The sequence below is a fragment of the Hyaena hyaena genome, unplaced genomic scaffold (genome assembly GCF_003009895.1).
Source record: "Hyaena hyaena isolate Hyena2069 unplaced genomic scaffold, ASM300989v1 scaffold_197, whole genome shotgun sequence".
Taxonomy (NCBI): Eukaryota; Metazoa; Chordata; class Mammalia; order Carnivora; family Hyaenidae; genus Hyaena; species Hyaena hyaena.
Genome location: NW_024080830.1, coordinates 256,783 through 283,390, shown reverse-complemented (window position 1 = coordinate 283,390; position 26,608 = coordinate 256,783). Strand labels below are relative to the sequence as shown.

Below are 26,608 nucleotides of genomic sequence, written 5' to 3'. Positions count from 1 at the left end.
GCGGGGTGAAATACCCTTGTACTCCGAAGATGGAGGTGACTCGGGAGTGTGTGCCTATCAGCCCCCTGGACCTTTACTAGACACCACACATTTGCCTTCCAAAGGCTGGACGTCAGGCCGCAGATGGAGAAAGCTGGGGAGAGGCTGGACGGAAGGAAGAACCACGTCGTCAGGCAGAAAGCTGGTGTCCAGAGTCTCAGATCCCAACTCGCGGTCCTGTCCACAGCCATGAAGCCAGCGTTGGATGCCTCTCACTGGAGCGGTTGGGAGAGCCCCGACCGCCTACAGCGTAGTCACCGAGACCCCCAGACGAGGCCACAGAAGGGTGAGCCTTTTCCAGGAGTGGCATGTTTTTTACTTCAGTCTCCACTGGTCTTTTAAATATAATGCTTGCCTTACAGTAAAAAAAAAAAAAAAATACAAACAGAAAAGGAAATTTAGTATGTGACCACAAGAAGAAATGGTCCATAGAATAGACATGCTGGTATTACCAGAAGCTCTAAAATAACTATGAAATGCATGTTAAAGGATCTGATTGGAAAGGTGTACACCTGGCATGAAGAGATGGGGAGATCACCGAAAGATAGAAACTACAAAAAGGAAACAAATGGAAATGCTAGAAATGAAAGCTGCAGACATAGAAGATTCCACATGGTTCCAGCAGCAGACTGGGTGCAGCAGAGGAGAGGGCCAGTGAGTAAACTTCATGTCCAAACAGCAGAAACTCTCCCAAGTTGAAAGACAAGGAGAAAAGAAAAGATGCAAGATGGACTGGTCTCTGAGATCTCCGGGGTCACATCAGGCTGTCTGACTCCGTGTAGTAGGATCCCAGCAGGGGAGGGAAATGGGACAAAGAACAGTTTGAAGACCTAATGGTGAGGACTGACGCGAGGCAGCAGCCTACAGACTCAACAGCTCAGCGAGCTCCACGTAAGTAGAAACACCTGGATGCATCCTCCTCAGACGCTGAAAGCCAACATTAGAGATGGTGTTAACGCAGCTATACAAGTAAACATCCAGCGCATAAAGGACAAGGACAGAAACCACGCAAGTCAGGGTCCCGTGGGGCGGTACCTATAAAATGCTAAAAGAATTGTTCATCCAGTGGAAGTGCCTTTCGGGAGACAGGAGCAGATTTCGTAGGCCAGGCCAAGCTGAGAGGCTCCAGAAGCAGCAGAGGCTCTTCCGGACCCGCTGACCTGCTCCGATGGAGACATGGAGACGGGCCTCACGCGAGGTAGGCCAGACCTGCAGGAAGGAGAGAAGGATGCTTGAAAGGGGAATTCAGGGAAATGTTTGAATTTTTTCCTATTGCTGTACAGATATGTAAATGTTTTAAATTTCGCTAAAGACTATTAACTACCCAAAGCAAAAAAAAAAAAAAAAAAAAGACAATTGAAGCTTTTGGACCTTGAGTAGAAGCAGCACTTGAGGCAGCGAACCTCAGGGCAGGCAAGGAGGCAGATAGAAATACGCTGCTGTTCTGCGTCTTATGTGAAGATGGGTTGTGATAAATTATGCAAATTTTAATGTCTACCTCAGTAACTAAAAAACCATGGTCAATAGAGGAGATAAAATGCTATACCCAAAATTTTCTGTGGGGGAAAAAGGAAGAAAGGAGGAACAAAATAAAAGGGACCAGAAAAACAGCCAATTATATCACAGTTACATTAAATGTAAATTAACCAGGCCAATTAAAAGGCAGAGATTGTCCAGCTAAAAAGATTGAGCTACATGTAGTTCCGAGAAACACACCTTAACTATGGAGGGTATGGACAGGTTCGAAGTAAGCACAAAGTCTGCAAAAGACAAAACAAAACAGATGAACACGGTGTGGGGGGGGCGGGTTGGGAAGGAAAAGTAAGATAACAACAGAGAGGGAGGCAAACCTTAGGAGACTCTTATACAGAGAACAAACCCAGGGTTGCTGGAGGGGAGGTGGGTGGGGGGATGGGCTAAACGGGTGATGGGCACTGAGGAGGGCACTTGCTGGGACGAGCCCTGGGTGTCGTATGTAAGAGATGGATCACTGGGTTCTGTTCCTGAAACCTGATACTACACTGTATGCTAATTTGAATTTAAGTTAAAAAAAGGAAACAAAAACATGTTAGACAAAGGTTACTGAAAGGGAAGCTGTCCTTTTCATGATGTTTAAAGGGTCAATTCACCAGTAAAATGAAAATCCTAAATGCATCTGCACCCCAAAACTGAGCTTCAAAATAGGTGAAACAAAACTGACAGAATTCAGAGGGAAAGGAGGTAAATTCAGAGTCATACTTAAAGACTCTAACATCTCTCTCCCAGTAAAAATAAATCAGCAGATAGAAGATTTTAACAACATTGTGGCCTAACCTGATACAACTGACATTTAAGAACACGATCCTCAACTTCTGTGGACTGGATTGTGTCCTGCAAAATTCACCTGTGTTAAAGCCTTAACCCCATTGTGACTTTAAACAGAGGGCCCATAAAAAGGTAACAAAGGCTGAAAGAGGTCGTTAGGGGTGGGGAGCTAATCTGATAGGGTGGTGTCCTTAAAAGAGGGGGGAACTCCGGGCTTACAGGCTTCTGCTCACAGAGTGAGGAAAAGCCGTGCGAACACGCAGCAAGAATACGCTGTGAGCAGGGCTGGGAGAGGGTGCTCACCAGAGCCCGAACTTACCAGTTCCTTGGTCTCGACTTCTAGCTTTTGGAACCACGAGGAAATACGTTGCTGTGAAAGCACAGTCTGTGGTATTTTGTTATGGCAGCCCAAGCAGACTCAGACACCAGCATCTGTGGAATTGACATTTTTCTCAAACCTGAAAAATTGCCCAAGAAAGACTGTAAAACAATTTTCAATGAATATTAAATGACTGCAGTCACACAGAGTATATTGTTTGTGATGTAACTGAGTAATCAATAACAAGAAGGTGGCCAGAAAATCCCGAAATATTTGGAAATTAAACACCACACTTATGAAGAAGCCATGAATTAGAGAAGAAATCATGCAAAAACTTAGAAAACACTTGAAAAGGATTGTTAGTGAAAATACAGCATACAAGTTTTGTTGGTTGCACCTAAAACAGTGTGCATCAGTCAATGTTTGTATTAGGGAAGAGGAGAGTGTAAAGTCTATTTAAGTGTCTACCTTAAAAACTCTAGGATAAAGGAAAACAATTAAAACCCAAAGTTGAAGAAAGACAATAAAAGTAAATGTGGAAATGAATTAAGTAGAAAATAGACAAATGGAAAACTCATTGCAGTTAAAAATTTATCCTTTATAAGAATGAATTTCATAAACTGCTAGCAGTACTGATCACTAGTAAAAGAAGACAGAGTATAATGATACCGTGTGCTGGCAAGGACTGGGGCAATTTTTGAAGTCTTTGTGCATCACGGTTGGCGTGTGGGCAGTGCAGCAACTTTGGACAGCAGTTTGTAAGTTTCTTGTGTGATTGCACATGGACTTCCCCTGTGACCCAGCAGTTCTGTCCTGAGTGTTCACCCAAGAGAAGTGACAGTGTACATCCTCTCGGGGCTTACACACAAATGTGTAAGCAGCTTTGTTTATAATCCTCAAGACCTGGAAACAGCTATCTCTGCATTACCTGAGGACAAGGGACTATTATTAGTATTATTATCATTATTATTACTATTATTCCATTATTGAATGGAAGGAATAGACTCCTGCAGGGAACAGCATGGACCTCAGGAACAATTTTCTGGATGAGGGAAGCCAGACACAGAGGTCTGCATGCTATATGAGTTTGTTTATATGATACCTGAATAAGGCACAACTGTAGGCACAGTGATCCAGATCAGTGCTGCCAGGTGTTGAGGGTCAGGGGAAGGAATTGACTGCAAAGAGGCAGGAGGGACTTTTGGGGTAATGAAGATTTTCTGTGTCCTTCCTGTGATCGTGGTTACATGACTATATGTTGGCTAAACTCAACCTGTAAACTTAAGGATGAATTTTATTGCATGCAGATTATACCTAAATATATCCAAGAGATCAGGAGTGAGGGAGGGGGAAAATTACATATAATAGGGATAGGGATTTCTTCTATTGGCCAAGATGGAGTAGCAGGGACCAGATTTATTCTCTCTCCTAAAACAAGCAGAGAATGGTCACATCCACAAAGTATGACCCTACGTGCCAGGGAACAAAGAAGGAAAAGTCTTGAGAGAAGCAAGGTTAGCCTGTGATTTCTCCAGGTCACTGCATTGAGACAGCTTCCAGGGCACAATAGAAAAGGGCTGAGGGAAGACAGGTGGAGCCTGGAGAGCTCTTTGAATGGAAGAGATGGAGCTGAGTCTGAGGAGACAAAGGTGGCTACAGTCACAGAACAGGGTGCTGCAGAGGAAAGAGTCAGACACAGAGAGCTCTGGGGATCCACAGAGGACCCTCTTCAAGTATTTGTAGAGCATCCTCTTCAAGTATCCCTCTGAACGCCAATCAGCATCAATTCCTATTGGAAAACTGCTCAAAACCACAGAAAGAACCAGCTAAAAGGACTGTAGTGAATACGCTTGTTCCCAGCAGCTGCACTGAGAATCTCATAATTGAGGACACTTTGCTCAGGTCCCACCTAACAAATATTAAAAGCAGGAACCAGGAAAATCAAGTTCTTTTCAAGTAATTTGACTTAGAGCAAAGCTCAAGAAGATTTACAGGAATAAAAAAATACTCAGCACCCAGTAAGGTCAAATTTAATAAATGTCTGATATACTATTAAAAATTACACGAAACAGGTAAATATCACAGTGAGGAGAAATAACAATCAAAACTGAACTAAACAGATACAGATGTTACATTTACAGACAAGGATACTAAAAAAGTTATTTTAACTGTATTCCAGATACTCAAAAAGTTTAGAAGAGACATAGAATGTTAAAGAGGGGAAAAAAAACAATTGAACTTCTAGAAGGGAAAACTACAATATTTGTGATGAAAAATATAATGATGGAATTGATGGCAGAAGAAAATATTGGTAAACTTGAAGACATAACAATAAAACTTTGCAAAATAAAACAAAAAAGTTTAATGATTACATCAGTGAACTGTGGGGCAACTTTAGATGACTTAATATATAGATGCTTGGAGTACTCAAAACAGAAAGAAGGGATAGAGGCCCAGAAAAAAATACATGAATAACTATTTTAATTTTGATGCAACTGTAAACCTACAAATCTCAAAGCTTAGCTACCTCCAATATAACATGAAGGAAACTGCTTAAGTTGCTCAAAACTAGTGTTACAGGGAATCTTAAAAGCATCCCCATGGGGTGGGGGGAAGGCAAGTTACATACAGATGAACAGTGATAGGGATCATTTTATATTCCTTATTAGAAATTATGTGAAAAGACAGTAGAGAATGTCTTCAAGTAGTGAAAGAAAAGAACTGTGAACCTAGAATTTTACACTCAGTATCTTTAAAGAACACAGGCTACATACCTTTTTAGCCATAAGAAAAAAACCTGAGGATTTACCATCAGCATACCCACACAGGATGAAATATTAAAGAAAATCCTTTCATAAAAGTGATACCAGATTGAAATCTGTATCTATACAACAAATGAGTAATACTGGAAATGGCAGCTGTATAGGTAAACATATAAGACTTTTAGCACTATTTAAATCTCTTTAGAAGATTATCAATGGCTTATACAGAAACGGTAATACATGGTGGGGTTTATCCATGTGTGACAGTGTGACAACTGCCTGGAGGTTGGGAAGGGAGAAATGAATTACACAGTCACAAAGTTTTCTATACCATACATAAAGTGGCATAATATCACTTGAAGGTCGGCCGTGATAAAGGTGTGTGCTATAAGCCCAAAAGTGACCATGAATTTTGTTTTCTTTAAGCAGGTAATGAACTAATAAGCCAGCAAGGGAGATAAAATGGACCTATAAAGCAATACTAAATACAAAACAAGTCTGGAAAGAAGGGCAAAAATATAGGTGAGATGAATTTTAAAAAAAAAGATGAATTTAAACTTAACCACATTAGTAATTCAATAAATATAAATGGCCTAAACACCGTAAGATGCAGAGATCATGAGATTGGATTTTTAAAGAGCAAAACCTGTTTGTAGCTTACAACAAACACATTTTAAACACATATAGGTTAAAAGGAAAAGGAAAGAAAAGTTGTATCATACTAATGACAATAAAAGAGAGCTAAAGTGGCTTTATGATTATCCAGAAATATTAATGTCAAAGCAAAGAATACTAACAGAAATGAAGAAGGTAATTATAAGAAGGTTATTTCATATATGCAAAAAGAAAGTGAATCTACAGTCCAAAACCTTCCAGGAGAGAAAAGAAAAAACGAAGAATGTCTAGGCTCAGATGATTTCACAGAGAAAATACCAATCCTACAAAAACTTGTTCAGAAAATAGAGGAAAAGGCAACACTGTCCCAACATGTTTAATGAAAAAAGCATAACCTACATACCAGTATCTGACAAAAATTCCCACTAAGTGGGGCACCTGAGTGGCTCAGTCCGTTAGACGTCCAACTTCAGCTCAGGTCATGGTCTAACGGTCCATGGGTTCGAGCCCTGCATCCAGGCTCTGTGCTGACAGCTCAGAGCCTAGAGCCCGCTTCAGATTCAGTGTCTCCCTGTCCCTCTCTCTCTGTCCTCCCCCACTCATGCTCTGTCTCACTCTGTTTCTCAAGAATGAACATTTTTTTTCTAATCCTGGAAAGTAAAATCCAGGCTAATATCTCACATGAAAAGAGATTCTCAACAAAATACTAGCACATTAAATGCAGCAACATATACAAAGAGTAGTGTATCAGGAGTAGTGTATCAGTCGGTATAGTATCCAGCTCTTGATTTCGGCTCAGGTCATGATCCCAAATATCATTCGATTGCCCCCTCCCCCCCCATATTGGGCTCTGTGCTGAGTTTGGAGCCTCCTTGGAATTCTCTCTCTCTCTCTCTCTCTCTCTCTCTCTCTCTCTGTCTCTCTCTCTCTCTGCCCTTCCCCTGTTCATTCTCTCCCTCTCCCTCCCTCTCTTTCTCTCAAAATGAATATTTTTAAAAGTTAAAATTTTTAAAAAGTGCATCATAACCAAACATGTTTTAGCTCAGGAATGCACAGTTGCTTTATTATTTTAAAACAGTCTAATTCACCATATTAATAGAATGAAGGAGAAAAATAATATGATTGTGTGATGTATCCATAGATGCAGGAATGCATTTGATAGAACTCAGTGCTCATTCATGGGATAACTAGGAAGATAATCTGAGAAAAATATTTAATCTGAGATAAACCATATAAAAAGCTGGAACCTCAGACTCAGTTGTCCAGTTTGAGAACTTTTCCCCTAAAATCAGGAATATTAGCATTGTAGTAGAAGTCCTAGCCAATGTAATAAGACGTAAAAATAAAAAGCACAAATACTGGAAATGGAGCAGTAAAGCTTGTTTTTTTCAGACTGCCAGATAGTGCATGTAAATCTACCATGGAACTAGAAAACTACAATTGCTGGTGTGTGAAGTTACAAAGAGCACAAAGTAAAAAGTTTATACATGGTACAAAAACGTACTTAGATCAATGGAACAGAATAGAGAACCCAGAAATGGACTCACAAGCGTATGGCCAACTAATCTTTGACGAAGCAGGAAAGAATAGCCGATGGAATAAAGACAGTCTCTTCAAGTGATGCTGGGAAAACTGGACAGCAACATGAAGAAAAATGTACCTGGACCACTGTCTACCATACACAAAAATAAACTCAAAAAGGATGAAAGACCTAAACGTAAGGCAGGAAGCCGTGAAAATCCTGGAGGAGAAAGCAGGCAGAGGCCTCTTGGACCTCAGTTGCAGCAACTTCTTAAAAAGTTTCCAGAGGCAAGGGAAACAAAACCAAAAATGAGCTATTGGGAGGTCATCAAAATAAAAGACTTCTACACAGCAAAGCAAACAGTCACCAAAACTAAAAAGAAACTGACAGAATGGGAGAAGATATTTGCAAACGACCTATCGGGTAAAGGGTTAGTATCCCAAATCTATAAAGAACTTATCAAACTCAACACCCAAAAAACAAATAATCCAGTGAAGAAATGGGCAAAAGACATGAATAGACACTGCTATTCATGAATAGAAGACATCCAGATGGCCAGCCAAAACATGAAAAAATGCTGAACATCAGTCATCATCAGGGAAATACAAATCAAAACTACAATGAGATGCCACCTCACACCAATCAGAATGGTTAACATGAAAAACTCTGGAAACAGCAGATGCTGGCGAGGATGCACCTCTGCTGGTGGGAATGCAAAGTGGTGCAGCCGCTCTGGAAAACAGTGTGGAGGTTCCTCCAAAAATTAAAAATAGAACTGCCCTGTGACCCAGCAATTGCACTACCAGGTATTTATCCAAGGGATACAAGTATGCTGCTTCAAAAGGGCACGTGCACCCCAATGTTTATAGCAGCACTGTCGACAATAGCCAAAGTGTGGAAAGAACCCAAATGTCCATCAATGGATGAATGGATAAAAGAGATATGGTGTATATATACACAATGGAGTATTACTCGGCAGTCAAAAAGAATGAAATCTTGCCATTTGCACCTACATGGATAGAACTAGAGGGTATTATGCTAAGTGAAATCAGTCAGAGAAAGAGAAATATCATATGACTTCACTCATATGAGGACTTTAAGATACAAAACAGATGAACATAAGGGAAGGGAAGCAAAAAGAATATAAAATCAGAGAGGGACAAAACATAAGAGACTCTTAAATATAGAGAACAAGCAGAGGGTTTCTGGAGGGGTTGTGGGAGGGGGGATGGGCTAAATGGCTGAGGGGGACTAAGGAACCTCCTCCTGAAATCATTGTTGCTCCATATGCTAACTCACTTGGATGTCAATTTAAAAATAAATTATTTTTTAAAGAAGTTTATACCAAAAAAAATTGTATTCCTGTGCATCCCGATGTTTATGGCAGTGTTTTACAGTATTTGGCTATTTACAGTAGCAAAAATATGGAAACAGCCCAAATATCCATCAGTAGACGAATGACGAAGATGTGGTATATATGTACACACACACAATGGAATATTAGCCACTAAAAAAGAAAGAAATCTTGACATTTGCAGCAACATGGATAGATCCTAGAGGGTGTTATGCTAACTAAATGAAATAAGTCAGTGAAAGACCATACCATATGATTTCACCATATGATTTAAGAAACAAACATGGGGGGAAGACAATGCAAAACACAGATTTTTTTATTTATTTTTTTTTTGAAAGAGAATGAGAGAGCACGAGCAGGGGAGGGACAGACGGGGGGAGAGAGGATCTCAAGCTGGCTCCAGGCTCAGCTCAGAGCCTGACTCAGGGCTCGATCCCACAAACCTGAAATCATGACCTGCGCTAAAATCAAGAGTCACTTAACCGACTGAGCCACCCAGGTGCTCCCAACCCCCAAAACAATGACTCTTAACTATAGAGAAAACACTGACCGTTATCAGAGGGGAGGCGGGCTGGGGGGTGATGGTGATTAAGGATGTACTTGTGATGAGTCCCAGGTATTGGATGTAACTGCTGAATCAATATATTGTACACCCAAAACTAATATTACACTATATGTTAACTATACTGGATTTAAAATAAAAATATAGTATTTCTATAGAGTAATAATGAGCAACCAGAAAGTGAGGTTTTTAAAATGCCATTTACAGTAATATCCAAAAACTGCAAGTACTTAAGAATGAAAAGCATACTTAAAGGTGTACACTGAAATCACAAAATACTGCTGAAAGAAATGAAATCCTAATAAATGAATGGATATGCCATATTCATGGAATGGAAGACTCAGTATTTTTAAGATGGCTTTTTCCCCCAAAAATTGATCAGGCCCAATCAAAACCTGAGAAGGCTTTCCTGAAGAAAGTGACGAAGTGGTTCTAAAGCAGTTACGGGATTGCAAGACAGAATAACCAGTCTTGTAAAGGAACGGTGTTGGAAGGACTTACCTACCTGATTTTAAAACGCCCTCTAAAGCTCTGGTAATCAACACAGTGTGATGGTGGCATCGAGTGAGACCTGCAGGGAAAAGCAAAACAACAAAAACAAAGTAACTTGAAAAAAAAAATCCAGAAATAGAGCCACCGTGTTAACAAGTCCATTGAGGAGGGAAGAAAAGGTTTTGTGACTAATGGCCCTGGAACGACCGAAGATTTATTTATACGGCTGAGTCACCTCCATCCCTTTCTCCTATAATACGTGAAAATCAGCTCTGGGTGGATTGTAGACCTGAACAGCCATGACAAAACTTTTAGAATAAAGCTTTTAGGGGTGCCTGGGGGGCTCAATTCATTAAGCATCCAGGAGATACTATATGAATGAATAAAGCTTCCAGGAGATACTATAAAGACTATCTTGGGGCGCCTGGGTGGCTTAGTCGGTTAAGCGTCCGACTTTCGCTTAGGTCATGATCTCACGGTTCGTGGGTTCGAGCCCCGCGTCGGGCTCTGTGCTGACTGCCAGCTCGGAGCCTGGAGCCTGTTTCAGAGTCTGTGACTCCCTGTCTCTCTGACCCTCCCCTGCTCATGCTGTCTCTCTCTCTCCTAGAAATAAATTAAAAAAAGACTATCTTTATGACACAGGATATGCAAGGATTTCAGAGGGCACAGAAAAGCACTAAGCATAAAAGAAAATTAACTGGGCTTTATCAAAGTTAAAATTAATTTTAATATATTTAAGAAAATAGAAAAATCCAGACTGGGAAAATATATTTGTAATAACCTCTCTGACAAAGGACTTGCATTTAACATATAGATTTTAAAAACTACAACAGTAAAACCTATTAAAAAATAAGCAACAAAAGGCTCAAATGAGCACTTCACATAAGGAGATGTACAAAGGACCAGTAAGCGCATAGAATGTGCTCAGCATCTGTAGTCATCAGGAAAGTGCAGATTACAGCCCCATGGTGTGCCTGAGCAGACAGCACATGCGCTAAAATGGGGACAGTACCAAACCGGTGGGCACAGCCTTGTGGCATGACCTGCAGATCTGGGAAGCATCCATATCCTGAAGTCCTTCCTCCCTCAAACAAAGAGCACAACATGCAGTATTCAACTGAAATTGTGATTTTTCAGTACAAAAAAATGTGATTCCATTTCTCACCTCCTGGAATAATTAAAATCCGAAAGACTGACAGCACTAAATGTTGATGAAGTTGTAGATCAACTAGAATCCCTATTCATTGCTCGTTGGAGACAGATTGAACAATTCTTCTAAGTGCATTTCAGCCCTGTTAGCCAGCACGTGTCTGCGTACGCACCCAAAAGATATTAAAACACGTCTACAAACATAATTTGTACCAATAAATTTGTATAAGCTTTTTCATGACAGCCCCAAACTGGAAAAGCCCAATGTTCAACAGCAGTAGGGTGCAAAAATGCATGATGATGTATTCATGGGATACACTTCCCAGAACTTAGAGGGACGAGCTGCTGGTACAGATGACGTGAATCAGCGTGTTCAGTGAAAGAAGCGAGACTCAAAGAATGCGCCCTGTATTACTTTGTATGAAGTCCAGTGGCAGGTTAAACACCAGGTCTCTGGTGTTAGAAACCTCAAAGCCATAGCCTTTTAGGGATGGGGTGAGGGCTGCTTGAGGTGATGGTTACATGGGTGTATACAGTTTCAGAATTCATGTAACTAAATATGAAAAACCTGTATTTCATTATATGTTAATTATACCTAAATTAAAATGTTGAAGAAATCATTGTTAATACACAGATCTGCTCAGAGGGCCAAACAGCCTGGTTGGAGTCATGCAGGCAGGGCCCTGCTCCAAGTCCAGCTGCCAGAGTGGCAGTGATGAGCCCCTGTGCTGTGCCCGATGCTGCTGTGTGCCCCCCGGAGCCCTCCCCAGGGAAGCTGCCTCCCACGACCTCCATTTCTGGAAAACTTCCTCCAACACTCAGCACAGCAGATCTGCCCAACATCAGTGCTTTGGAACTATGACTGTATTTCACACATTTCCACTTAGCAATTTATTACTTCAGCTGTAAGGTGCTGTGTGCTAGTGGTAGATTGTGCTAACGGCAGCCTGTGAGTTGCTGATTAGTGAAGCACCCCCTGGCTAAAGTGTTCAAAGTAAGTTCCTTGTTGGATTTTTGTTTAGGATGTGAGTCTGTGTATCTAGAGCTGACATTTAGATATAACTCACTTGTTCAGTTAGTGCTTAATGCATAACTAATAACTACCAACGGGAAAAAGTGATTTTAGTATGACTGTGTCTGCACACACATGTCCATTGTACAGCTGAATCTTTAGAGTGAATCCTTTTTCCTGATTAATACAACTTGAAGTTTAAACCTGCTTCTTCATTTCTGAATAAGCTCTGCTGGAATGGGTGTATTTTCTTTGCTGCTGGTCCTTTCTGCTAGTATTTGATGATCTTAACAACCACTTAAGGGCCTTTTTATGCATTAGCAGGCTCCTTATTTAAAGAAGCCCCAGCTTGCATCCTTTGGCAAAGTGAAATTAATTTTGTGACAGTGAGGAAATTTTGTTAGATGCACAGTCCTTCGTATGTATCTCGAAATCTCACGGTTTTGTGCCTTAGGGCTTTTGAAGTTTAAAAATACCTACTGCTAACCCTTTACTCCCTCCTTCCTTGTAAGCCTTGTATATGTGGTGCGTGGCTTTGCGCCCGGTGCTGAGTTGTCCCTTTGCGCCTACACAAGCTGGGAAACTCATTCCTAGTCGTAAGTATTGTTCTCTGAAATATCAACCTGAGCCATCACAAGAAAATCTGTGAATTAAAATAATTTAGAGAGAACATGGGCTTATTTTGCTCCGGTTAGACTCGTAAATACAGAGAAGCAGCTGCGGGCTGATGGGGGTGGGGGGGGGTTGCATGGGGGATGGGCATTAAGGAGAGTGCTTGCGGGAAGGAGCACTGAGTGTCATGTGTAAGAGATGGATCACTTCAGGTTCTCTTCCTAAAGCCAAGGCTACACTGTATGTTCATAACTTGAGAATAAAAAATACATATATTTGTGATTTAGGTAATCCTGAAGGGATTTATTTAAAACCTTGCATTCGGCTTGAATAGATTCAGTTAAGGGTCCTGTGTACCTTTGAAGCGCCACACACCTCTACCCTGTTCTTTCTTCGTGTCCTGCGTCAGCTCCCTGCCTTAAAGCAGCAGCCATGGACACACTGGGAAGGCTGTGACAGGAGGAGGGAATCCTTGTTCTCAGTCTGGAACCGTTGCTGTTTTTATAGGCTCCACTCCATGTTGAACGGTGGTAGCTTTTCAGTCTGACTTTGTGTGCCACCACCCACAGCCCAGGAGACCCAGCTGACGACTGCTTTTTATTGCTGCCTCAGAGTGGTGGTTGTGGGGAGGGGCTGGCACCAGCAACGGTGCGTCAGCGCGGTGCCCGTGGGATGGTGTCCGCTCTGGGCGTATTGGAACAGGCCCCCGGGTCGCCCGGGGAAACGTGACATCACAGGAGCTGACTCCAGGCGCTTTCTGGAGTGTGTCTGTCCTGCTGATGTCGGTCATTTAAAAGTGGTGGAGGTGGGCATCAAAACCACGGAAGGTGAGAGAAAATGGAAGGCAGTGTCTTTGAGGGGTTGACCCGGGGTGCTGGGAAATCCCTTATCAGACAGCTGACCTGGACCCTGTGCAAGCCCAGTGCTTGGTTCCTTCACGCTTCAGCTGTACTTTGGCCTCTCCCATCTTGTGGATGAGCAGGGCTGGGCACCCTGATTTTAGATGTAAAAGCATCCGGGCTCTGCTTCATGATCGTTTTAGGAGACTTGGAACTGCAGTTGACCCTGAACAACATGGGGGCTTAGGAGCGCCAACCCCCACCCCCTTACGGTGCAAAATCCACACAGAACTTCTGACTCCCCCAAAATTCAACTACTAATAGCCTTCTGTTGACCAGAAGCCTTGGTGACACCATCGACAGCCGATGAACACCTATTTCGTGTGTCATGTCTATTATACACTGTATTCTTGCAGTAAAGCAAGCCAGAGAAACAAAAGTGCTATTAAGAAAATCATAAGGGGAAGGGAAATACATTAGCAGCACTGCCCCGTATTTCTTGGAAGCAGCTCATATGGAAGCCGCCCCACTTAGTTTAAACCCCTGCTGTTCAAGGGGCAACCATATTTCAACAAAGGAACGTTCAACAGATTTGGCCAGTAAGATTCATATTCCCAGTTGCCTCAGAAAAGAAAAGAAACGTAGAGCGCGATAAAATTAAACTACCTGGTAATATCATCGACCTCATCTATGAAAGAAATTACTCGGATCTGTGTGTCCGTGATCAGTCATTTGTGGCTCTCTTCTGTTGCTCTGTGGGTATGTTGACATCTAAGATTTTTTTTCTTTTCTTTTTTTATTTTTTAGCCTTTAATGGTACAGTGATTGATTTTAACAGTTTCCATATTTGACATTGTTTTTGATCTTCTTTTTACTTTGTTCCCTGCTTTTTGCATTCTCCTCCCCACCCCTCCCCTTCCTCATCCCATTTTAATTGTTGGGTTGCTGTGTTTGCGTGTCTGTGTGTTGCTTTCCTGTGGTCCCGTTGGTGTGGCGTGTTCTCTCCTTTCTTCTTGTTCCCGCCCCGCTGCTGTAGCCCCACAGGCTGTGGAAGGCGGCCGAGCAGGTAGGGGCCCTCCCTGTGCGTCCACACAGTGCCCCCTCCCGCCGTCTCGTCAGCTTCCAGCAGTGGGACAGACTGGAAGTGGAGTGCGGAGCCTGGCCGGGGTGTGCGGGCCGCGGGCGGAGGACTGGCACCCGGCACCACCTGCTCGCCCCGACCTCGAGCGTCGCGCTCGCGACAGACACTTCCGTGTACACAGTCAGTGGTTTCCCTGCCGGTTCGGGGCCCTGTCCGTTTTGCTTCACTTCCCGTGTTTAGTGGCCCGTTTTCCAACCTGTTGACTTCCAAACTGGCGGCCTGTGGGGATGTGTTCTGCAGCACCCAGAACGGCAGAGCCCGTCCCCACCCGGCGCTGGTCCGTAACCCGGCTCCACTGGGTTCCTCGGCCTGCATCGCACCGGGCACCGGGCACAAGCCCTGCACAGACGCCTGCTGCGCGCCCTGCCCGCCTGCGTGGGGAGAGGCCAGTGCCCAGGAGGAGGGAGGGGGCAGCATGTTTGCACGGAGGTGTCTTTATCTTATTCTTGTGTGGCACAAGGTTAAGATTTGCTGCTGAAGAATTTTAGCTTCTTCAAATAAATTGGGAGGGGCTGCCTCACTTTTTGGAAAGCTGCTTTGGGCTCCAGCTTTTTCTACCCCAGGTACTGCGTTGCCTTCCCAAGAAACAGACGTAGAATTCTGGTTTGTAATGTAGCTTTAATTACATTGCTCTTACGTAGAAATCGCTGGTGAGAAGTTAACCCAGCGTGTCTGGGAGGGATTCGTGATGCTGAGGCAAGATTTGTGGACGCCCCCGCCCCCGGCCCCAGTGTTAGTGCAGTCAGAGTGCGCCCGGGCTCCCCGTGCTGTTGACAAACACACGGCCCCCCTGACCTACGTCACACACGAAGATTACCTCCCTCTGCTGGAGAAGGGCCGAGGCACAAGCAGAGCTCATTATCAAGATAATTATCTTTGATTTCTTCCTTCTCGAGCTGTGAGTTCATGTCCTGTGTTCTGCTTCAACATCTTGACCTCTAAAAACCCACCTCTCGGGATGCGTGTGGTAGGGACTTCTCAGCGAATGAGGCTTCGTGTCCCCGACAGCCCGCTAGCCAGACGTCTTGGCAGTTCCAGCCGTTTTCCACTGGGCAAGGCCTGCGGCACGTCTTTTCTTCGTATTTTTGTAAACGTGATTGATAGTCCAGCATAATCCTAGTAAGATGGTCCTTTCAGAACTGAGGTTATCAAGCTGGAAGTTAGCAAGTATCTTGGAGGGAAGTGTGGGTTTAGCGCTTTCAGTTTGAGATTTTCGCAAAGAAGTGCTCGCTATCCAGTAGGAAGCACGGCCCCAGCTGCTCCCACACAAACTGGACCTAACCGCACTGTGTCCTTGCTTGCAGGGGACCTCAGGACCCGACCCGACCACCGTCTACGTCGACATGCGAGCTCTGAGGCACGACAGGTACAATGCGCTCGCGGTTTTGTGTCTTGATGGCCCCGCGTGCAGGGCTGTGAAGAGGGAGAAGGAGCCCCGCGCCAAGCCGGCGAGCTGGGCCGCCCGGGCCGCGGCACCCCTCTGCTGTGCTCTCTTCCCACGGGGCGGGCCACCTTGTGCCCGGGCCCGACAGTCCGCAGTGGGGTCGTGGGGCGGTGACCGCACATGCCGCGCTCCCTTGACCGGCCGGCCGGGCACCACATCACACCTTTTCAGCTTTCCAGCACTCTACCCACGTTTCTTTATGTGAATTGAAATTTTTTGTAAAGATATTTCTGTGGAAAATTAAAATAGGACTGAAGTTACCGTCCGTGCACCTTCCCAGGCGGCCTTGAGCAGAAGTGAAAAGGGGTCGTTTCTAAGTTTGCCTCAGGCTGGGAGGGGCGGGGTGTGGAAGCCAGGTGAGGACCTTCCCCGGAATTTCCTCCCCAACCGGGAGGGTGTGCCGAGAAGCCCGAGGGGCGACTTTTCTACAGGCTCTTGATCACATTGTCGCCTTCTTTTTTGTTTGATGGGACAAATGGGAGTAAACCTCAGGCAGGTGTGACGCATAACTTACTGGCAGTGGGGGCGCGAAGCCCGATGCCCCCATGGGTGCGCGGTGAAGGCTGGAGGCTGTGTCTCCCTCCCTCGCCTGCCGGCTGCTGACGGCGGGAAGAATGGAGTTTACGGTCACAGCTGGTGGTGGGCGTGTTCCTGGGACGTGGGGTCCTCCTGGGAGTGTGTTGGGGGCGGGCTTGTGGAGACTGTGGAGTGGGCCGTGCCGGCGCCCGCCAGCCTGGGCCGTACCACCCCGACTCTCCCGGGCATTCCCAACGGGCCTTGTGCCCGTGGATGTTGGGCCGTGTCTGATGAGCACCGTCTGGGGAGCAGTATGGCTGGCATCCGGGGGATGGAGCTTGGGGACACAGGCAGAACTATCCTGTTGGGCACAGACCAGCCCCCCATAAACGATCACAACATGCTGAGGTTGAGAGACACCGCCTGTGTTCACCAAACCACGTCTCGCCTGGAGGCTGCCCATCTGGTGTCGGGGCCCTCGTTCTAGACCCTTCTGTTCTAGGGGCATCAAGGTTAGAGCCCTTTGGTGGAGGCCGCCCCGGGAGGCCAAGGACAAAGACCAGCACACGCCCATTGCCCTGAGCCAGCTTCCCTGCTGCCAAGTCCCATGTGGAGCGTCCCGTCTGGTTCAGAAGCTTGGCTCCGAAGCGTTCACCCAACTCCTTCCAGGGGCATACACACATTTCCACATAGTAACTTCTGGAATTTAGGACAAATCAACTTTACCTGCTAGAAAAGTAACTTGGAAAAATATTATGATATTTCACCTTTTATACCTTCAAAACGGGAGCAGTGGTTCGTCCACGAATCCCTATTTGAGTAACACACCATTCTGTGTGTGGCCTGATGCTCAAAACGTGTGGGGAGAAAACGCCTGGGTAAAACCGCGACCCTTTCCCCTAGGAGCGTAGGCCACAGTTACAGACCCATCAGAGCAGAGTCTGTCGTTTTGTGTCACACGTGTCCCAGAGTATCAGGGGTGGTCAGACTCAGGGACTGAGTGCTCTTTCCCGGAGAAGAACGGAAATCGTAGGCATTCTTCCCTGCGGCGCCTGTGACCTTCCCTTCCGAGGTCCTCGGCACATCTTCCCGTGGAGAACACATGCCACACAGCAACCTCGAGGTGGACTCAGGAGCGGGGGTGTGGCCGAGGGCAGCAAGCACTCCAGGGAGGGGTCCGGTGCCTCAAATGCAGTAAGCGTTCCGCGGCGACTGCTCATTCTCTGATCCCGGAGTCCGACAGCCTCTTGAGTGCCACTTCTGTCCTAACCTATAATCTCAGGTACTTTTTCATCTGAAAGTGAAGGAAACATACTTGTAAACCTGCTGTGAGTCCCATGTTACTAAAGAGAACTGTGGGTAATGTTGCTGATCACCGTGGTCCGTGGTCACGTGGATTCACGTCAGGGGCGCGCAGCAAGCTGCCCCGGCCCAGGATGCCCCAGACGCGCCTGCATGGGCTCTGCCCGGGCCGCACGCGTGTTGCTCTGGTTTGGCCGCCCGCCCGCGACGCTGTCCCACCTTCTCCCTTCTCTCCCCTGCCGTCCGGGGACACAGGTGACCCAGAGCTGAGGGAGGTCTTCAGACACCAAAAGTTTTGTGCTGCACTTAGCTCCCCTGCCCCTATTTCCGTGTTTGACTTCCAGAAACCAAAGCCAAGAGGCCCCGGAACGTGACGGAGCCGCTCCTGTGACGAGGTGCTTCCCCGAAGCTTCTCTGCAGGTACTTCCTCAGGGTGAGCTGCCAGGAGCCTTGGCTGCCTCTTCCCGAGGCTGACTCCCCACCATCTGTAATTGACCTTCCAGCCAGGCTGGGCGGGTCAGGTGCTGCCCGTGCCCTGCTTCTCCGAAGCAGAAAACCTCCCTGGCGCCTCCCCGTCGCCTGTTAGGTTCCTGCCCCTCGGCGCCGGGTCTCCTGTGCTGTGAGCCGTGCCCCCGGGGCCTCCAGTCCCCACGCCAAACCCTGGCTGTGAAGTTCTTGTACGTTAAAGTCCAGTCCTATTCAAACCCCATCAACCCTGAATATTCCCTAGAGAAGCTATCCTGTGGCTTGAACTCTCTAGCCTTACTTCTGACCTTCATCAACACGTAACAGACATGCCTTGTGCTGCAGCTGATGGTGACCAAGAGGTTCTGGGGTCCAAGTGATGAGGGTTCACACCTGGGCAGGCTCTGTGACCTCAGTCCCTGTGCTCAGTGGGTGTGGGAAAGCCAGCCTGCCCAGGGGCCCGTGAGGCGCTGAGGGCGGCGAGGATGTTCAGGCTCGGCAGGCTGCTGTCCTCTGTCCCACAGCACCTGGGTGACTGGGGGTCCCAGCGGGGTGCGGGTGACACAGGAGAGCTTTGAAAGCATTGACTATCTTACCACCACTTGTGTAAAAAAAATGGGGCTGTTTTGACTTCTGTATTAAGATCCAGTTGTGGGATTAATTATTCTTCCTGCTGCTTTAGAGCACTCACTGGGAGCCCCAGGGCACCTACGTGGTTATGATCTAATCAGTCTGGAGAGGGTTAGCCTGTCAACGTGTGAGTGCAGTTTCCCTAGAAAGGGACTGCGTTCCCACATGCATCCTTGAGGAAGACCAGTGACAGAGGACAGCCACATTGTGGAAGGTGGTCAAATAGGTTTCCCAAATTGATTTGATTTCTCCTGGGTTTTCTACCTCTATTTTTTAATTTATTTTATTTTATTTATGTTTATTTTTGAGAGAGAGACAGAGCACGAGCAGGGGAGGGGCATAGAGAGGGAGACACAGAATCCAAAGCAGGCTCCCGTCTCTGAGCTGTCAGCACAGAACCCGATGCGGGTTCGAATCCACGAACTGTGAAATCATGACCTGAGCCGAAGTCGGACGTCTCACCAGCTGAGCCCCCCAGGCGCCCCTCTGCCTCTGTTCTTAATTCCCATTGTCTTCTGTAAACCACACTGTTGGGGGGTCACCGTGGAGACCGTTTCTGCCTCACGTGGCAAGGACACTTCTGCTTCTGGAACAAATTTGCTTCCGCTGTGCGCAGGGGAGAAATGACGACATGGTTTGGGGACTGCTTGAAAATGACTGGTTTTAAAATATTGTTTCTGATACGTTCATTTAAGATGAATCCATGGTCTCCCAGTCACCTCCGACTGGATCTTTCCTTAATTAAGCACTTGGATTTTGCAGACTTGATATGGGAAGGAAAACAATGTTCAGCATTTAAAGGAATAGTTAGTTTTAGGTGTTTCATCCTATGGATACAATGTTATAAAGCTTTCTTAGCTTCCTTACTACTCCTCTCAGCCAGGAGTCCTAAGTCTCAGGAAAGCAGGGAAGGTCCATTAGTCCCTGGTCAGTGGTTAACCGAGTGTCAGGATCCCAGGGAAGCGGGCACAGAACAGAAGTGCACAGGTGGGCTTGTGAGTCAGCCTGTGGCGGGAGGGGCTGGATGAAGACCGACCAGCTGGAATGAGTCCCGGCTCTGGGCTGGCTCCTGTGCGTGACTGGTGTGAGCTTCTTAGCAGAACCTGATGTTACACTTACACTGAATCTCTGGTTTCTGGTCGCACGGCCCTCGACGGCTGTCCAGCAGGTGCGCGGGGCACCTTGCTCAGACCCTTCGTGGACCGAGCTGACCCCAGAGGTCTGCCTGTCAGCAGATGACACAGTGGTTTCCCTGACGTTCGACTGGACAGAGGACCTGCTCCTCCTTGGTTCACAGCCGCCCCTTGTGGCAGACGCACCTGAGCATGTGTGTTTCTTTGTGTTCTGTTCCCTGGCTGTCACACAGAAATTAGGGTACCTACCTCGTAGAAGTGCTGTGCTGATCCAGTACTTTCATACGTCTAAACACTGTGTCATTTTTGCAGATGACAGATGGATGGATGGATAGATAGGACTATGTGTATATAGTTACAGATTGGCTCTTTCACCTACGAGTACATATTCTCCGCATTTCTGCTTCTGGCTGTCTGCAGGCAGGCGCACACTCTTCTAGTTCATTGTTTAGCCAACTAAGTAGCTGCTCATAATCAAAGTTTAATAGATCAGGGTTGTGGTGCGGGTTTGTGCATTCCTTAAATACTTCTTACAGAGTGTCCTTGAAAATCAGATGACTTTACCTATGGAGAAAACGGAATACAAAAGAAAAGAGTTCACGTTTTGCAAAGTGTCTCTTAGGTGGTAGTTTCAGGGTGAATTTCAAGCCTCCATCTGCCTTGCAAAGCCAAACCTTCCCCTGGAGTGTGTAGCTTCCATAAAAAGACATTATTCCCTTTTCTCTCCTTCTCGTCTCTTCGGAACCCAACCCCACGCACTCAGCCGCTCGAAAGCTCCTCCTGGCCTGGCGGTGCAGGCGGGAATCCCCAGAGCCGCGTCTGCGGGTGGGTGTGGGAGGCGGGGCCAGTGTCCTCGCACCACGGAAGCGTGGGAGGTGGGGGAGGAGGCTCGTCCCCTCGACTTCTTTCTTGACTTTTCCCCACCCGTCATCCCTTCGAGACTGGACGCCTTTTAAACCCAGGGCTGGTTCTCATCTTTGTACCCCGTCCTGACAGCTGCTGTACTGTCAGGAGATCCTGAGAGGGAAGGAAGAACCGACTGAGGTGCCAAGACCTGGGCACCGTCACAGTTCTGCCACCAGCTGGAGGTGTGACCTGAGACCCCGTCCCCCCGCCCCCAGCACCAGGGGGCGCCTTCCAGAGCCCCCTGCCGGCCCCACCCCCACAGGCTCTGAATGATGTGCGCGTAGTTCTGAGTCCCCTCTGCACTTCAGGCGTTTGTTGAGTTTTGATTAAATGTTCCTTACTTTTCTAGAACATTTTAGGTTCTTCTGAGAAAATGTTCTGTGGGTTTTTTTTTCAGTAAAGACCAAATTTAAATAATTAAATACAAATTTTTTAAAGTAACATAATGACTGTTTTTGTTCCACTGGCTTATTCATTAAATCTTATTCTGAAGACCACCACCAAATCCTGTAAATTGGACTATCAGGTAAAATACAGGATAGCCAGTTAGATTTGATTTTTGGATAAAAGAGGAATTGTTTTTTAGGACAAGTATGTCCCAAATATGCATGGGTAGACATGTACTCTAAAAACCATTTTTGATCTGAAATTCACATTTAACCAAGCATTCTGTATTTTCATTTGCTAAATCTGGCCACCCTACCCTAAAATCAGACGTCCCTTCTCACAGCCACCATGTTACCGGTGCCCTGTTTTCTCTGACAGTCGAGGGACTCTGTTCACTTTCTGCCTCTTCCCGGGGACGGGGAGTCTCCCGCTGCAGACAGCCGCCTCCTGCAATTTCTCTTTCTGAAAGAAGCTGTTCCCAGTCTCTCTACTTCTCAGTGTGACCTAGGGGCCCAGACGGCCTGAGTGTGTGCGCCCTCCTGGGCACGCCGTGCAGGAAGTCCGTCACTGCCAGCTGGAAGGGGTTCATGGTGCCAGGTAAGGCCTGACGGACCCCTCGCGTGCATGGCCAGGGTCTCAGACCTGGAGACGGGTCCGGCAGACCCCCGCAGAGGGCAGAACACCTGTTCTTACCACACCTGCTCCCCTCAGACGAGCTGCCCGGTAGGAAATGCCGGCCCACGTTAGGTGAGCACCTCTCTTTCCTTCTCATCGTGTTATTCTACACACGTACTGCGTTATTGAATTAAGTGGCCAGTGGCATGTTTCGGTGGGTGTGGAAAAATACAGGCCTGTGAAAACGCTCCTTCTTTCTTCCTGGCCTGCTCATTCCACCTGTGTCTTTATATCCTGCTAAGTTACCTGCTCTCACTGTTAACAAAATAACCGTGACAAGATGCTTGGATGCCATTTGATTATAGGATCTTAATATGTTTCACATGTCCATGTAAAGCCAAGAGCAACCACCTAATTCTTTCACATGTGGCTGTCATACTGAAGCCACTCTCTTCATTAGAAGCCAAAATTTATTATAACAGGAATGAGTCCTAGATATTTTCCTTAGAAGTGAAACATCTCTCTGCTTAAATAAACTTACTCTTCGAGAGTCCTTTGTGGAGGAAGACATGGCTGCTTGCTCATATGTGGGTTCGACCACATCCCTGGGTTGATGCAGGCACCCCCCCGGGCCGGAGCTCAGGGCTGGGGGTGTGACAGGCGCCACGAAATGATGGGATTTGTTCGTGGTCAGCTTGCCGAAGTGACATGTGACTTCCTCCCACACCTCCTGCTCCCCTGCGATTTTACAGGAAACTGTAAGCAGGCATGGCAGCGTGTTCAGTGGTCTCCTTCGTCCGTGTGTGCTGGAATATTCTGCTAAAGGGATAAGAATTGACAAGCTCAGAACCGACCCCATGGCGCCAGAGGGACTGATGGACCTCCAGACAGGGTCTTACAAGGATAGCCCTGCTGAGAACCTGACGAATTACAGAACCCAAACTAATGTGCAAATGATTTAAATTTTAACTGAATAAATGCACACAAGTGTAGAATTTACCCTCTTCCTACCCTCAGGTGCCCAGTTCAGTGGCGTTAACTCCGTTCATGTTGTGCCCCGTCCCCACCATCCACCTCCAGAACTTCCTCGTTTCCCCAGACCAGAGCTCCGCCCCCATGACACACTAACTCCCCCTCCCCCAGCCCTGACATTCGACTTTCTGTCTTTGTGAATCGGGCTGCTCCACGTACGTCATACGTGGAATCGTAAGGTGTCTGTCCTTCTGCGACTGGCTGATTCTACTGAGCGTAGTGTCTGTGTGTACAGTCCTCTCAGGAGCTTCCCAGGCATGGCCCAGAACAGCCCCAGGGAGGAGGCTGCCCCTCCAGGGGGAGGAGGTGGCAGTATAAGGGAGCACGAGAATTCACGTACGAAGCTTGTCTTGGGCGAGGCCAGACGGATGGGTCCCCGCACCCTCCTGCCGGATCCTAAAAGATTATAAAGATACCCTGACTGGGTTCAGTCACATTTCCAGCACCGTGTCACCGTCCAAGGCCGTGTCCTTGAAGCGGCCACCGGGCGCAGGAAAGGCGCGTGGAATCCACGCTCCAAGGACGGGAGGGGTGAGAAGCCTCCAAGGGCCCGGGTCCAGCTCAGGGTCAACCAGTGGTCGGTCACATCTTTTCGATCACATTCCACCACGTGTCCTCAAGGCCCATCCATGTTGTAGCACATGTCAGAATTCCTTCTTTCTTAAGGGCGAAGAGCATTCCATTGTATGCATGACCACATTTTGCTGACCCATCGTCCACTGATGGACACTCGGATTGTTTCCACCTGTCTGCTTTGTGAGCGACGCTGCCATAAACACGGGTGTACAGGTGTCTCTTGCAGCCTCTGCTTGCCAGCACTTCAGTATATACTCAAAAGTGGAATGCTGGGTCACTGAGTAGTTCTATTTTTAATTTTTTAGGAACCACGAACCGTTTTCCACAGTGGCTGCACCATTTTACATTCCCACCAACAGTGTCAGAGGGTTTCCCTTTCTCTGCATCCTCACCCACACCTGTTGTTTTGATTTTTGTTTTAATATGGCAACCGTCCTGATGGGTGTGAAGCGGTATCTCATTGTAGTTGCGATTCGCATCTCGCTAATGACTTCTCAAACTGAGCATCTTCTCATGTGTTTATTGGCCATTTATAGATCTCTTTTGAAGAAATGTCTCTTCAAGTCCTTCTTCACCCGTTTTAATGAAATTATTTTATTTTTGAATTGTAGGACTTCTTTATGTTCAGATATTAGTCCCTTATCAGATTTATGACTTGCAAATATTTTGTGCCATTCCGTGAATTGCCTTTCATTCTGTTGACTTTATCAAGTTGCACAGTTTATAATTTTGATGTAGTTCAATTTATCCACCTTTTGCTACCTGTGTTTTTGGTGTCCTGAGATTTTTTTTTTCCTTTTTTTTTTTTTTTTTTACCAAACCCAATGTTGTGAAGCTTTTGCCTATGTTTTATTGTAACATTTATATACTTTTATTTCTTGCATTTAAATATTTGTTCCATTTTGAGTTAAATGGTTTTAAATGACATTTTTAAAAGGCAGGGGCTGTGTTCTTTATAAATGTCAATTTCATAAAGACAAAAAGGCTTTGGAAATGTTCCTTGTTGATGGAGGCTAAAGAGATGTCAACAACCAAATGCAAAACGTGGTGCTGGCAGGTCCTACACTGGGGGTGGGGAGCAGGAGGTGGGGGAGCAGGAGGTGCTGTAATGGCCGTTATTGGGCTAATGGACAAAATTGGAATAGGTTCTACAGATGCAAATTTCACATCAGTGTTAACTTACTAAGTTGACAACTGTGTTTGTAACTATGAGAATGTCCATCCTTGCAGGAAATGCGTACTTAAGTGTTTAGCAGTGAAGGGTCACAACGTATTCAGCTTACCTGCCAGAGCTTCAGAGGAAAGTGTGTGTGTGTGTGTGTGTGTGTGTGTGTGTGTGTGTGTGTGTGTATGAGAGAGAGAGAGGGCATGCGAGCAAGAGAGCGAGCGAGTGCAGGGCAGAGAGCGCACAAATGGTTAAGCAAATGGAGTAAAATGTTAGCAGTGGATGAATCTGAGTAAGGGATATTAAGTGTTCTTTGTAATATTTTCATTTTTGTAAGTTTACTACAATTTTGAAATAACTTTCAAAGAGAAAAAAAATTTAAAACAATACTCACAGCGTATGAAGTCCAGGAGTTATTTTCCAGGTCATTCTTTTCTCACAGGAGAAAGGTGTACATTACTTAACCCTTTACTGTGGGAGGGACAGAACTGGAGCTTCTTCTAGCAGACCCAGATCGACCCACAAAGGACCCAGAGGGGTCCCATGGGGTATAGAAGCAAACTTCAGAACACACGGAGGGACTCCCCATGCTCCCCGGTGCCTCTGAGCTCCCAGCTCCATCTGGACATCTCTGTGGATGGCCGGGCTTTCTGTGTCCACCTGAGGGGACTTTACCCGCCTGCAGCCCTGAGCTTCCACCTCCTGTGTTCGCACAGCCTGTCTTACGCCCATGTTCCCGGGGTGTGAGCTTGGCCCGCGGCAGCAGGGGCCGTGAGCCTCCACAGCGCACACGCAGGCACACACAGCAACATCCTTCCCAAGACGGCGATGTGGGAGGGGTGGGGGGTGGCGCTCAGTGCCTCGTGGCACCCACTCAACATGGGTGGGGACGTCACATGATGAGAAGGGCTTCCTCCCCAAGCTCACAACCACCGTGTAACCTCACGAGAAATACCAGATGCTCCGCACAACACCTCCCCAACTACCAAGGTCATGGAAAACGAGGACGGTCTAAGAAACAGCAGCAGCCGGGCTGAGCCAAGGGGGCATGAGAACCAAACGTCCTGTGGGGTCCACAAGTCGATCGTGAGCCGGAAGCTGAGGGAATGTATACAGTTTGGCTCCCAAATAAGCCATTTGAACACACGTGCTTGTGCGTCCAGGACACAGTCGTTGCTGGGGGCACAGGGAGTCTGAGCAGTTCCTCCGGGTTTTCTGTGAGTCAAATACTGCTGCAAAATATTATTTAATTGAGACGACTTTGCCATCACTGCCCATTACGAATGGACGCAGGGTCTGGCCCATGCCGCCAGCCGGGGTGTCCACTGACGCCCCAACAGGAGACCAGGACTCTGGGCTCCTGTCGGCCTGAGGGAGCGGCGAGGACGCACACTGATGGAAGTCTGGCTCCGGCGGCGGGGGAGGGGGTTGGGGGCAAGAGCGTGTTCGACATGTGGTTTTAGAAGAGGCGCCAGGCTCACTTAGGTTTTGGTTTGTACTTTTGTTGTATTAAAAACTAAGCATGTTCTTTTGCGTGTTATCACTCGTTTGAGGGTGATCTTACCCGGTTTGGGGGCTTTCATGATGCCGCTGCCGCTGCCGGCTTTGTGGCAGAGCTTGGGCCACGTGTGACCTGTAGCTTTGAGTAAGCGCTGGTTCCAGGGGAGAGCTTCCGTTAGGGACAGTTGTGCTTTGGGAGCGTCTTGGTTTGCTCC

The 26,608-nt window shown here is 46.7% G+C and overlaps 1 protein-coding gene across 2 annotated transcripts in view; it reads left to right on the top strand.

The window, feature by feature from the left end:
• The window catches only part of DIP2C (disco interacting protein 2 homolog C), a 384,520-nt gene that overhangs the window by 342,937 nt on the left and 14,975 nt on the right, over nucleotides 1-26,608 (top strand). For both annotated transcript variants that reach the window (XM_039241634.1, XM_039241633.1), the window contains one exon: nucleotides 16,027-16,088. In XM_039241634.1, the coding sequence (XP_039097565.1) occupies nucleotides 16,027-16,088 (62 nt within the window). The remainder of the gene's footprint in view (nucleotides 1-16,026; nucleotides 16,089-26,608) is intronic.